This window comes from Cyclopterus lumpus, chromosome 24, assembly GCF_009769545.1.
Source record: "Cyclopterus lumpus isolate fCycLum1 chromosome 24, fCycLum1.pri, whole genome shotgun sequence".
Taxonomy (NCBI): domain Eukaryota; kingdom Metazoa; phylum Chordata; class Actinopteri; order Perciformes; family Cyclopteridae; genus Cyclopterus; species Cyclopterus lumpus.
This window is the reverse complement of record NC_046989.1, coordinates 11529310-11543668: the sequence shown is the minus strand read 5'-3', so window position 1 is coordinate 11543668 and position 14359 is coordinate 11529310. Positions and strand designations below refer to the sequence as shown.

At 39.6% G+C, this 14359-nt stretch overlaps 1 protein-coding gene across 1 annotated transcript; it reads right to left on the bottom strand.

Moving 5' to 3' along the window:
* Positions 1–1666: 1666 nt before the first annotated feature.
* Positions 1667–14278, bottom strand: snx3 (sorting nexin 3). Its single transcript, XM_034527357.1, has 4 exons — positions 14075–14278; positions 5750–5845; positions 5248–5372; positions 1667–2513 (listed from the first exon to the last, which is right to left on the bottom strand). The coding sequence occupies exons 1-4, from the start codon at positions 14234–14236 to the stop codon at positions 2408–2410; spliced, it is 489 nt and encodes a 162-aa protein (XP_034383248.1). The 5' UTR covers positions 14237–14278; the 3' UTR covers positions 1667–2407.
* Between the last annotated feature and the right edge of the window lie 81 nt (positions 14279–14359).

Sequence of the window (14359 nt, the reverse complement as noted above, 5' to 3'; positions counted from 1 at the left end):
TAAGGCCCAGAGACCCACTCATCAGTTGATAGAACGTCAAATAACAGCAGGTGTAACCGTGGGGTTGAATTATTGCTGAGCACTACATCTCTGAGGCGGTCTTAAAAACGGCCTATTGAGGCCTACGCTCTGACTGCAACACAGCCGAATTCACCAAGTAGCCTGTTAACAGTTGCTCTAGTTAAAGAATAGCCTGTAACTTTCATTATAATTACCTGTGTGATACTGAACAACTACAGTCTCTGTTGTGGGCACAGGCAGCCCATCTTTACATATCGCCTAAAGACTCCGGAGAGCATGTGCCAAGTATGTCTGACAAAGAAATGTTATATATTAAGACGTTTTTCGAGTGTCTGTGAGACCAATGAGCTTGACGACCAATTTAGTCTTTAATTGCTGTGATCAATCCCAATGGAGGAAACCAAAAGAGAAAGAAGAAGAAAGAAAAAAAGATGACGCATGCGTAATGGGGGATGTGAATCGCTGTCCCTCGATCTGGTGCTGAAACCAAACGCACGGGGCAAAGAAGAAGAGGCGCCAACTCTATGAAGCATTAAGTGGGAAAGACTTTTTAGGGATATGCTTGCGTTGCCTCCTGACTGTAAAACTACATTCATCTGAAGATGGTGTTGTATTTAAGTGGTAACTGTCCTTTTTGTGTTGGTGCGTCCTGTTAGAGTCTGTTTTTAGATGGACTTGTTGAAGTTACGCACTAACACTGGATAAACATATTCAGCACTTGGAAATGTGTTTGTGGCCTGTGATGTTTTATTCTGTTGTAAATATATGGAGTTATAACTATTTAGAGTTGTAACCAAATGAATAAAACACTGAATTAAACTGCTTTCAAATAACCTACAAATATAAAACTACCAGCTGAAACATAATGGTGATGCTCTTCTCAGAGCTAAAGTGTGTTATCAATGTAAAGAATAATTTCAAAAGATTTCCCAGTAATACTATAAGGGACACACACACACACATGTAACTAATAATGAATAGACACTTTAATGCAAGATATATCATGTCTAAGAACCTGAGTTTATGCAACTAAGGAGTGTCCTTTTAAAATGTTGATACATTAATTTATTTGCCACCAAATTAGCTGGAACCAAGTTACATATAAAAAAGAAAAAAGGCATTTCAGATCCATGCATTTGATCAGGCTCACTTTTTACATTTCCTAAGCTTTAGAGTGGCACACAGAAAAAAGGGATTAACGATTGTTAATGTAAATTCACCAAAAGTATTAGTGTAAAGAAGTACAGAACAAGTACCGTTTTGTTTTCAGAGACTAATCAGGCCTCCAGGATTCAAGCTCATTTAACATTAACAATCATTATTTATTATAAAGTTTGACTTGAGCATGATACATCTTGCAATAATCCATGCAGTAAGTGATGAAGAGTAATTAATTACTTAGGGATTACTTATGCATGTGTTTTGCACCCTTATCATAAAGGGTTACAGACTCCCCTGTAGAAGTAGCCTACTCTATTCTAAATAAACACTCAGGACAATTTAAATAAACTTCTATAAACTTTTTTGTGTGATGAAGATGACAGATTATGTATTCATTAAATAAGTAATGGAATAATACATTTGGGGTTAACTGCTGTTTGTGGCATCTTGTTTGAAAGGTCAACAGTCCAAATCAACAAATGTAATCATGGGTGGAGACATTTCACCTATTTTATTGGAAAATCTTCAAAATAAACAAAAATGGCACAGCAGTATACAAATCTCAAAATGCATATAGCCAGTAGAAATACTGCAGTTCCCTCTGTGTAAATTACTTCTTTCGTAATAAAAAAATTATTGTGATAACTGGGCAGGTGCTGGTCGATACACACAAATGTTTCCTTTTTAAGAGAGGATCAACTAAGTGCGATTTGAGAGTAAAGGCCCATCAATTATATGTGCATGTGTTTGTTTAGTTGCTAATCATAGTGCGCAACATGCCATATATATATATATATATATATATATATATATATATATATATATATATGAAACTGAGTTTGATTTAAGAGCTTTGAATACATAGAATGCCGTTTCTTTATAAATGAATATATCTAAGGCATAGCTAAATGATAAATACATAATATATCCATGTTAGTGGCATTTCCAGACATAAAAAGAAACTACTATAAATTACTGTCAACCAGTTATGTGTCGAACATTCTTGACTCCAATTAGAAAGTGAAAAACAACACCGATAAGGGTTACTAATTAAACTAAAGGAAGTGAACAATATTATTTTGGAGGGCGCTGAGAGGGGTAGTTGTCATTGAAATGTTTATTGTCTGAGAGCAGTGGAGCAGTGAAGAAAGCTTTGGGTTGTCGGGCCAAGCTGGACTGAGTAGGGCCGAGTCAGACCAGGCCAAGCAGAACCATCTTTTTTCTTTCAGGCTTGTCTGATTTTGGATGGGGTGTAGTTCTTGTCCAAAGACTCGTCCTGTAGAAACATGTGCAGGCATCGTTCATTCTGAGCTAGAGGGTGACCTGCCACTCTGAAACACACAAGAGCAAAAGGCATGTTTGAAACCTGAGTGACCAGTTCAAAGACTGTGACAAGGAGACAAGAATGCACCTTTAAAACAGGAGCACACACACATGAACGGACAGGACGGGCAGAGGCACTGGACTGCTAGAATAAATCAGAATCTATTGTCTGTATAGTATCTAACGGTGGTAGCAGCGCTAACAGTGTAAACAACAGCAACAGTGTCGAAAACGGTGATAACCAAGGGGGGGAACCAGAGGGTGGGCTGATAGTATTAGCTGTAACTGCCGTATAAAAAGGGCGGCCGGTGAGATACGCACACATGCACTAAAAAGGCATGCACAGCTGGTTAGACTATGTCAACAAAGCACAGAGCAGCTTGGATTAGAACAAAAACACAACTGATTTGTTTAATGGCTGCACCATTTAACAACCATCTCAACCATCTTCCAATGTTTCAAATATACATGACATTATAAATTCACTTCACTACACAAAATGCGGCTCTGATGCAAGTTACAATTGATGCCTATGTCGACCTGACTTATGAAGTAAAAAATATCAAAAAGAATGCTTTTATATGGTCACGCCCCTAAAAAGATAAAAACGGTAGTCTACTCGGAATTTTGCCTTTATTTAATAACAGCGTAGATATACACTGCGTCTCATTTTCATACTTCATGCAAATTGTTAACAGTATGTACGGTATACTTCTTTTTATAGCATGCATTCTTCTTTTTTATATAAACAGGGAATGACGCTGCCAATTAATGTTGATCAAGAACTGAAATAATGATTTTTATTATCCAAGGTGGTCCTGCAATTTCACAAACAACATTCAACATCAACTATTATCTTTTATTTTCTCCATTTCCTTTTTGCAAAGCATTGTGGGAGAATAGCGTTACACAAAAAGGGTTTGCGGCATATTGGTAGCCTAGGGGAAAGAGACCTTTGTTGCATGTCATTCGTCTTTTATCCTGGCGTCACTCTACCGTCTCTATAAGAACATTAAATACTTGACACAAACAACTCAGAACGTGCTGAGAGTTGGTGTTTAGACTGGGTTTAGGAGACATAACAGGCCTCTAGTTGAACCGAGCACACAGTATTCATCTTGACCACTAGGCTGCAATCCAATCTCTGCAATCTTTAGTAATCAATATGCCATTAATAAATCTAGTTGTTGTCGATACAGCCCGCATGATGGTCTGAGTCAGATGAAGAGTTTCACGAACATTTTGAAAACTTTGACCATCATTACTGATTAGCAGTACCGGGCCTGACCTGTAGATTTCACTTGTTTCAGAGACATACACACAACTTCACTTTATATTGAGGCTTTGGTGAATGGGTCTCCCCCCCACATCCATCTTTATTCTCTAATAATTTACTTAAATTAATCTGCAATTTTTTTATCCCCTTCATTACCATTCACACAAAAAATACTGTATGAATCATACAGAAAATATTGTATGATTGAGACTGTGTTTTCCTTTGTTAAAGCCACTTTGAAATTAGACTTCCCCAAATGTCCCTTCAGGAGCTTAACGAGAACAAGCCCGTGCACCTGAGACCCAAAAAGCATCCCATTTTTCAAATGGTAAATTTCTCAGAACAAATCACATGATGACATTGTACATATGCAGCCATCTTAACCTTACGGGAAATATTTAGACAAATTAGGCGGCCCGGGGGAGGCATTGACGGTGGTTTAATACCAAGGCAATGACTGGAGAGATCATGCCTGCTCCTCAACATTCCCCGTTTAATAGGTTTTGGAAATTGAGACGTTGACATCGAGGACAAAGTTCAGCGGAAGCATGCTACAATGTCAAGAGATTGCTTGCTTTTTTAAAAGTAGGATTGAAGCCCTTCCTCTGTACCTGAAGCATGAATTATGTTTGACTAGTCTAATCAAAAACTGATGGTTATCCCCTCTCCTCCCTCTCACTTGCTTCAGAGCGACAATTCTTTTTACCATTCCAAAACATTTCCTCTTCACAATGCTCTCAATCACAGATTAAACAATGCTGCCAGTCACATCGGGCAGTATGAAGTGTGAACAATGATATGATCAACAACAATCTTAATTACTAACACATTCTCGTCTTCTTTTAATAAAAAAAAAAAAAAAAAAAGAAAAAAAAAAACATATTTATGGATTAGAATTTTCTCAACTGTCTTGGACCACTTAATATTCCAAAAGGAAACATTGATGCATTTGCACATGAAACAAAGATAATGGCCAAGTCTGCAATCAAAGCAAATAATTACAATCACACTGTAACTTTTATTGTTCTACAGCTGAAAATGAGGACATGCTGGATCAAAAATAAGCAGAGGTACACACACGATCCAATGGAACCACGCGCTGTAATTTCAGCTGCAATTACCATAAATTACACATCAACAATAAAACAAATGTGGGAAAATTATGTTGTGGGGGTGCACACTTGAGTCCTCTTTGGTTGTTCTTGTAATTATAACAGAGAATTAAGGAGGATAGTGAGGCAAAAGACCTGCCTGTCTCTGCCGGTTCAGATTGTTAACAATATGGAGAGAAGTGAAAAAGTTGAATCCACTTATTGCACAAAGTGTTTTATTGTTCTCGAGAGTTAAAATAATACTTCACTACAAAAGGCAAGAGCTGCAAACAACTGAAGAAATAAATTGTTTTAAGCTCATGGCAAAGTAGAGGAGGGAACAGAGGAAGACTGACAAGATGTGGAAAGGCTTACTTGTTGAGAAACTGCTCCAAAGACTGACGTCGCTCTTCTATGAAAGAGTCGTCAAATATCCCATCATCCCCTCGAAACGGAAGCTGCCGGAAAAGAGCTTTTCCCGGGAGAGGTGGGACGACCACCTGCGATAAAAGAACAATCCACAGACAATCGTACAACAGCAGTTAAACAGGCATATATGGCTTATTAATGAGGATTTTAGTGCTTACAATTAGCAAAGTCAAATCTTTTGGAAAAACTATGAGCCTGCAGTGATCATGTACTGTAATGATCTTGTGAGAACATTATTATGGGCCACTTCTAAGGCTAAAAAGCAGACGGGACAAAGAACACAGACCACTTTTAGATCTTTAAAAAAAATTTTTTTTAAAAACTACAAAGATCTTTTAACAACTTTCTCTCACATATAAAAACATTGCACATGTGATCAATGTCATATGCTGATTTGATAAGCCAAGTACTCAAGAGCCTTTGTTTCGAGTTCACCACAATGGCTCACCTTGCTCTCCCTCTCCAGCTCTGCTCTGAGCCACTCAAAGTCGCTGTACCGCCTCCGTACACTAGACTCCTTCAGCTTGAAGATTGGTAGGTTGGTCTGTGGGCGGGCAGGCGCAGGCGCAGGCGCGCGCACGCACGCACACACACACACACACACACACACACCACACACACACACACACACACACACACACACACACACACACACACACACACACACACACACACACACACACACACACACACACACACACACACACACACACACACACACACACACCACACACACACACACACACACACACACACACACACACACACACACACACACACACACACACACACACACACACACACACACACACACACACACACACCACACACACACACAAACACACACCACACCACACACACACACACACACCACACACACACACACACACACACACACCCACACACACACACACACACACACACACACACACACACACACACACACACACACACACACACGTCAGTATGGGAGCAATGCAACTATTAGGGCTTAACTATTTATTATTTCTTCCTCAGACATGAACAAAATGTTTGCTCATTTTGTCTGATATCACATAACACGGACATTGCAATGATACCAAGCTTGTTATATATATATATATATATATATATATATATATATATATATATATATATATATATATATATTTTTAAAATATATTTTATAAAGAAATTGTCCCCTTATAAAAATAAGCAATTATCAAAATTATTGACTAATTTGATAAACAAATGTTTCAGCCTATAACTATATGTGCAGTATGAAGAGGATTTCCTTGCCACAATTGATGTTTCGTTATGCACGTAATAATGCACCACATGGTGTGTCAATATAATAAAATTATCAATACTACAATTATTTGCTTCTATGATCAACAAAAAACTAATAAGTAACCATTGTGTTAATCCATTCAATGTCCAAGTAATTTTATTCAACATCAGTTGTTTCCACTTTCTCAATCCCGATGTCGAGTAAACAAAAAAAGACTGAACCAAAAATGTAACATTTCGCTTACGTTTTGCTCACCAAGGTCTATCGCACTCCAATTCTTTTTGCCATTTTATGTGTGTTCTTGTACACCAAAGCACAGACGTGTGCATATGTCTAAGCCACTGTTGACAAGCACTTGAGAGTGAATTTCATATTAGAAGGGCAAAATGTTTCGACATTGACAGAACATTGAGCAAACGGCACATTACGGCACAATGCCACATCTCTTCAATAGTCCTGACAGCACATGGCCATCCCATAACAATGCGCAAACAAGGGGGGAGTGAATGAGCATTTCATTGCCAGGCCACATATACAAAAGGTCAGAATTCATGGAAGAAGGAAGCACAAGAGAAAAACAATTGAGCAAGTAGGTGCAGCATGAATACAGTGAGCTGCAGACTGATCGATAAGCAGGCGACTGACTGTGCTGGAGAGTTAACTGGAAGGCTGAGTAAATGGCTGAACAAAAGACAGAGGGAGGGGGTGCACGTGGTCATAAAGGAAGAGCAGAAAAACTAGAGGGGTTGGGAGCTTCATCTGGTCTGTGCAGGACTAATTGAGGAGGAGGGAGAGCAGGAGTGGTCTTTTCCCATTCAGTCTTTTTCCTCTTTATTTCCCATGCTCTGCAATAATAAGTCAGATGTTCTGCCATTGAGGCTCCTCTTGTGGTGGTTCAATGGGGAAAATGCAGGTATTTGTTTTATTCCCCCTTTGCTCTCTCCTCTCGTCAGTCAAAAATTATGGATCCTACCCAGATTTGGTTGGAAAGAGCAAACTCGTTTGATAAAATGTAGATAATGACAATGAGAGCTGCCTTTCAACCGACACATCGTAAATCATTGAAAGAGAATCCTAGTTTATGTCACAGTATACACTCAGGTGCCAGTCTATTATAAACACCTTGCTAAACTAGTGCAGTGCAATGCAACAGTCCTGCATTGCATACCATTTGGCGGATGTAGTTTGTAGGGCTCTTAAATTGCATTGCGTTGTTTCTATTATTTTTTTCCCCACTCAATTGTGTCAATGAAGGCAAACAGAAACATCTGTAAAATGTAAAGTATACCATAAACTACATCCTACTCATACTTCTATTACCACAACCTTACGAAGGTTGGATTTATTGCAGGCCTGTTATATCATAGCAATATTATAAGCTTGGTGTTCCTAATAAACTAACAACATTACTTTAGATGAAGACACAATTAGGGATAAGACTAGTACATTTCAGTTTTATGCTAAAATCTGGAACAGTCTTCCAGAAGATGTGAGACAGGCCTCAACTCTGACAATGTTTAAATCCAGGCTGAAAACGGTTCTATTTGACAACTGAAAGTATTTTATCTGCACTCTTTGCTTTTAATATAATTAATTAAAGATTATTTTTATGGAATGATTTTATTTGTCTTTTTGTAATGTTATGTAGCTGTAAAGCACTTTGAATTGCCTTGTGTACGAATTGTGCTCTATAAATAAACTTGCCTTGCACATAGAAAAACAAGCTCAAATAGGGAGTGTAACAGCAGACTGTTCTTTTATTATCATCATCTCATACACTACTTTTTTTTTTAAACTTTCACTCCGTATAATTCAGGTATTTAGATGTTCCTATTAAACATAACTTGGGTACAAATGGCAATATTTATTTTAAATATTATGCGTTTCTATGAGATCAAGTTTGTGTGAAGAGGTGTGAGAGATACTCTAAATGAAGTGTAGTTTGTAGAGGAAACAGTTGTTATCCTGTCCCTTTATAACTCCTGTGTTTTACTGTTATTTTCTTTTCTTGTGCTTTGTTTGTTTTGAAAGCGGATAGTTACATTACCCATGTATGGGATACCACCCGATTTAAAAATGTGCTTTGCTCTTAGTTAATTAGGGCCTAACTTCAGTGCTTATTGTAACACAAAATCTGTTTCACTCTGACCCCATGACACAAGATTTGTTTTTAACCACCACCACTCGCCCTGCAGCTATTTCTCTAAACAAACGCATTAGTTTGTATCTGGCATCGTTTTATGAACTTTGCGGGTCTCTTCCCCCCACTGTTTTTTTTTATGTGACTCACCAGCGCTGGAAACTTCTCTTTTCCACTTAAATCAAGTTCTCCCCAGGTGAAGTTGTCAATGAGCCCCTCACCTCTTTCTCTTTCTCAGGTCACAGGAGAAGTGGATTATGTTAGCTTTATCACCCCAGCGCTCTAGCATTAACTCCACTCTCCTCTCACCGCGGCCTGTCCCCGCTGCGTCATGTTACCTCACAGCATGGAGCGCCGCAAAGTTAATCCCCACCACAACAGATCACAGTTACAGGTAATCTGCCACCGCCGTGACTCTAATCCCATCATGTGCACACAGAAAACACTTAACCACGCGCAAGCACACACTGACGTACATGAAGAATGCACGCACAGGTGTTAAGTATGAGGTTTGACCAGTCACGCAGTTAACAATGTAAATATAATAGCCCATGGCATTCAAGTCTGTTTATGCGCACACACAGTTGAACCCGGTCTACTCTTCTCCACACAATGAAGCTAGCAGTGCGAGTGTAAGGAAAGAAAGTCACCTGGCCTTTCAATCCTCTCGCCGTCTCCAACCCTGTGATTAAGAGATTGGCCTTGCAGGACAAGGGGAGGAACGAAAACGACAGAACTGAAAAATTAGGTCTCAGTCACTCTCTTTCTCACACACACACACTGAAAGAGGCGGCGCGTGAGAGCTCTACGAGTCAAAGATAAGGTTTCCCTGGCATTTTGTTTTCTTCACGGCTGGTTTAAGGTCAGGGCCTAAGTGTCTCAATTTACTGGCCCCTGCAGTGATTGGGAGGTGGGACCAGCCCACACCCAGCCGGGTCTTAGCATTTCAATAATTGTCTACAAAAGGCACACTTTGCCTCTCTCACTTTCTACAGGAGAGAATAAAATATAAAAGAGGAAGGACACAACCTTGAAAAACGTTAAGTTAGCTGAAGGGAGGAAAAATACATTGTCCAAACTTAGAGAAAGACAAGAATGTCATGTTAAATAAAAGCAGGTATAAAAAAAGATGCATCTTTTTTATTTTTATAAATAAGGACCATAAAGCTAGATATACCTCCTTTGTATTAAACCTTCTAGCTTCACTTGCCATTGGGCGTGTACAAGGTGAAATCGGCGATCCATAGGAAAAGCATGCGATTCATAATGTGTGGGATACACTACCTTCGGCTCATTGAAAAGAGACCCTTAAAAAACAGCAAGACAGAGAAAGAGGGAGAGATGGGACTAAGATCACTCATCTCCTGAGAGAGCAGTTCAAGGCCACCATGCATTAGCTTTTAGCAGGATGGATTAAGTCAAGTTTGAGTGTGTGCACCCTAAACCTCCCCATGCCCTCTTCTTACCTCTCCCATATACTCTCCTTTCAGAATAATAGCATAAAAAATGGCAACATAATACTGTCTCATTGCATCATATTCCCAAATGGGAGTAAAAAAGACTGGGAACAAAAGCATTGGGGCTTGGTCTTTTGCTCTCGCCTTTCCAAATACACTCTCGTTCACTCGCTCGCCAGCTCCTGCGGTCTGACAGCCTACCCTCTCTCCAACTCGCCTTGCTGGCAAATAGCTGCTTTGTTGCCATAGTATCAACTCCCACTTTTGATACTGTCATTTCAAGTAGGATATGGTAGCCTTGATACAATATGTTCCCTATTTCCATTAAAATAGTTGTCTAAGAGGATGCTGTAGACTTTGGATTACACTTGACTGTGCCTGACAAGCCCCCCCCCCCCCACACACACTCCCCATCTCTCCCCATTTTATTAATGACCAAAGGCACCCGCCCCGTAGCCCAAATGGAAAAGAGAAAGAAAGAGAGGGAGAAGCAATGGGAGAAGAGAAGAGGAGGGGTAGAAGACTGAGTGAGAGTGAGCGACAGAGCTATAAGAGGTCTTTTATGGACTCCTATCCATAAACAACGTGAGATCCCAAAGTTTGCTCCCCTGAATGTACTCTCTGGATGACATGGGAACCAACTAAAAACTAGATATTTTGATAATACCTAACAACCCTTCCTCCCCCTCAAACCCACCAACTCTAACCCCCTGTTTGCTGAGGGTCCAAACAAATACAGTATGCTGCTTCAGGGAGTCCTCTCAAAACAGAAACCCCCAAAAATATTAAAGTGATAAGATACTACTCTGCGGAATAACTCTGTCCATTAAAAACAAGACAAACATGTGCAAAGGCAGACAAGAAAGAACACAAACGCTACCGCTTTCCTGTGGTCTATATTTTAGAAACTACGCTTAAAACGAAGGGATTTAGGCGAGAACAAAAATCTATTGTCTGAGCACGACTCTGGACATTACAAGTCTGCTCAGGCAAAATGAGATATCCGCCTCCTTTCACCACAAATTTAGCTTCCTCTTCTTTAAAAACCTGACTGAAGTAAGTAGATTAATCCCATTGATTTTAAACCTCACGGCCACCGCAACCAGTTGGATTCTCACATGATAACCCAATCTTTACACAGTGCGTTTCACCACTAACTTGATGAACATTCAAACACCGCCATTTAGTCACTAGCCAAATGCATACGCTGACATTAGTCAAACTAAACTTTAGAATTACATAGCATCTGCTGTGGTGTTTCCACTATACATTCAACCATATATAGTTATCAAAGGGGCTTCAGTAACACATTATGAACTAGGCAACTGACTGCACACAGCTGGGAGTGAAATGGGATAAGTGGGCAATGGGATGAAGGCTGGTGAGGGGTGGCTTTCTGCCCTCCCATGGGTGGGGGGCTAAGGATGGGGAATAAACTCCAGCTCCCCCACACCCTGGCCTGTTTCATTCTTCTATTCTCTCAATGAGAGGATTAGGCAGACTCTCTCATTGCAGCCACAAGGGCTCTCTCGATTTGGAGGTGGATAGCAGGACAGCAGTGGGAACTGGAGACAAGGGAAGGAGTTATAAACAGAAACTGTCTAGCATAATGACATGATAGAATTAAAGTTTCTAAATATTATAAGTAAGATGGAAACAAAAAAAGCAAAAGCGCAGTCTATGCATTCCAGGCCGAGGCATTGTGGCTAACACTCTTAACATGCTGGCGATGGAGTAAAATGCTTCTAAAGAAAGCTGAAGAAAAGAGAAGGAGAGATGCAAAGCAAAGTTGACACCACGTTTGTTGGGAAGTGAGGGATGCGCAGCTTCTTCTGTGGTCTTATGCAAAGCAGGGTCACACAGGGCTATGAGGTGCACAATAATGGTGATTACACGCATATGCTAATTATTACACGCTAATCAAGTACAGTAGCCTTATATTCAACGCTAATGCCTGTAGACGGCTTCTCTTCCCTCAACCCATTTCTTTAAGGTAAAGCGCAACTATAAATACTTTAGAGCTGCTCACCAATCTAAATACTTCAGGTCACTAACTACAGGGGTGTCAGTTAACTGAAATGACAGTTTAAAAGATAAGAGATTGGGCAATCAGACCGTGACAATTTCAGACTCAATACAACCAGCACATTAAAAGTGCATACAGTAGAGTCCTGGAATGGATTAAGTTATGCAACATTTAGTTTGGTGACAAACATGATGGAAAAAAAAGTGTGCAAATGTCTTTTAATAAAAAATGTTGTCAAGTCCTGAAAATGGTGCCATTATAAAAGATAATCATACTACTTTCTCATATGTTTGTGTTGGATAAAGACTCTTGTAGCCAATCATATTTTAACTGAGTACTGAAAGAATGCCTAATTTAAGCTTGACAATTCGTCTTGACATTAGAAACACAGGTGAAGGAGCTTTTAACCGTAAAACAATCTTCATCACAAACACTTAACTGCTGATAAAGACTGTGATATGGTCAAAAGTTCCAAAACATGTGGGTAAGTGGACCTGGAGAGGTTTTTTTTTGGTCATTATTTAGAATGATCATGGGCACAGGATCTGTATTTTGCAATAGCCAAGATTGTCTAACCGTTATTCTCCTCTCCGATTGCTCAATAATGCCAAACTTCGGGACAGTGTCAGCCAACAGTCAAATGCGGAGCACAAGCATTTAGACCTACATGCTTATTTACAGGAATGTACATGCAGACACAAGCAGTATACACTAAACACAATTGCTTCCCCCAGCTCTTACTCTATGTTTTTATTCTTATGTATTCTTTGTATGTGGATTTGGTATTTTTCTTTTCTTTTTTTCTATGCATGTTCTAAATGTTTTTACAAGTCGTATTTGTCCACTGAACAAATAAATACCTCATGGAAAAGTATATTTTCAGTTAAATTGACATATTGACCACACTACACACTATGGAATGAAAGCATCTGTTCTCCACTACACGTTCTTCAGCCTAGTAGGAGGAAGGAAATGTTTTGAGGGGGGTGGGAGAGAGTGGACAGGATGAGGATGCATACATCCTGTCTAAAGTTCCAGAAAAGCTGACATGCTGTGTTGTGTTCCCCTTTGGCCCACTACTTTGGATGACTTTTGATGAATAACCAGTAAAGTCAGGACAAGCGAAAGCATTCTTAAACCTACCAATATCTCTACTAAAATAGCATTATTATATGTACATGGAGGCGCAAGCAGAGCCTTTGGTCATATAGGTCTTTTAGGTTGGTCATTAAGTGTAACCAATTTTGTTATCTATTCTTTGCAGTCAGAAAATGGGGTGTGGCTGGAGTTCAACTCTGAACTGTTCGAGAAGAACTTTTAGGAGAAGTCATTTCATCATCGTTTGTTCAGCTTGCTCAATGGGTTATATCACTTTTATTTGAAGCCATGTGACCTGTGTGTATGGGTACAAAAAAACAAAAAAACACTTGAAGCTAATGTAAACAAATTCCCTTCATTAGCAGAGCGACACCAACATGTCTGTTACGAGTAGAAAACACGACATTGAAGTATTTGTACTTGTTAACATTGTTGCACAAAGATTTCGATCACTTAAAAACGTTTAGTCAAATAACTTCGACCCATCGCTAACATCAGTAACTAACGTTAACTCATTAGCTTAATGTCAGCGAGCTAACCAGCGGTAGCTAGTTTGACGAGCTACTAGCCCGCTTGCTAACGTTGGCTAACTCGTTTCGCACCAAACACCTACTCTTCGTAGATAATCATTCACACATTTAAATATCGACATCGTTATCACACGCGCGTCTTTTTGACAGCGGTGGACCTGATGTCAATAACTCAATACTTCCTTTGACTACAGGAATAACGTTAGGTAGCTCAGGTAGCTAGCTTAAGGCTACTTGTTACTGCAGGCTCACCTTCAGTCTGACTTCATACGTGGTATATCTTGTCCTGCCAACCCCGATGGTATCAGGGTTGCTCACATCAATCTCTAGAAAATTACTTGGAGGTCCATAAGCGTCATTTAAATTCTGAGGCTTAGAGAAGAGCCGTCTTGTGTCAGCTATGGTATCAGCCATTTCTCCCCTGTCCTTCGAGCAGCTGGAAAAGTCAGTTAAGTTAGCCAGAATACAAGTATTTACATCCCGTTGGTGACCTTCAAAATAAAACATTCGGTGGATGTTATTTCCGCGAAAAAAGAA

Coding starts and splice junctions, on each gene's coding strand:
- snx3 (XM_034527357.1), bottom strand. CDS start 14,236: ATGGCTGATACCATAGCTGACACAAGACGGCTCTTCTCTAAGCCTCAG. Junction 5,846..14,074: donor CGTATGAAGTCAGACTGAAG/GTGAGCCTGCAG, acceptor GCCCGCCCACAG/ACCAACCTACCAATCTTCAA. Junction 5,373..5,749: donor AGCTGGAGAGGGAGAGCAAG/GTGAGCCATTGT, acceptor CTTTTATCGCAG/GTGGTCGTCCCACCTCTCCC.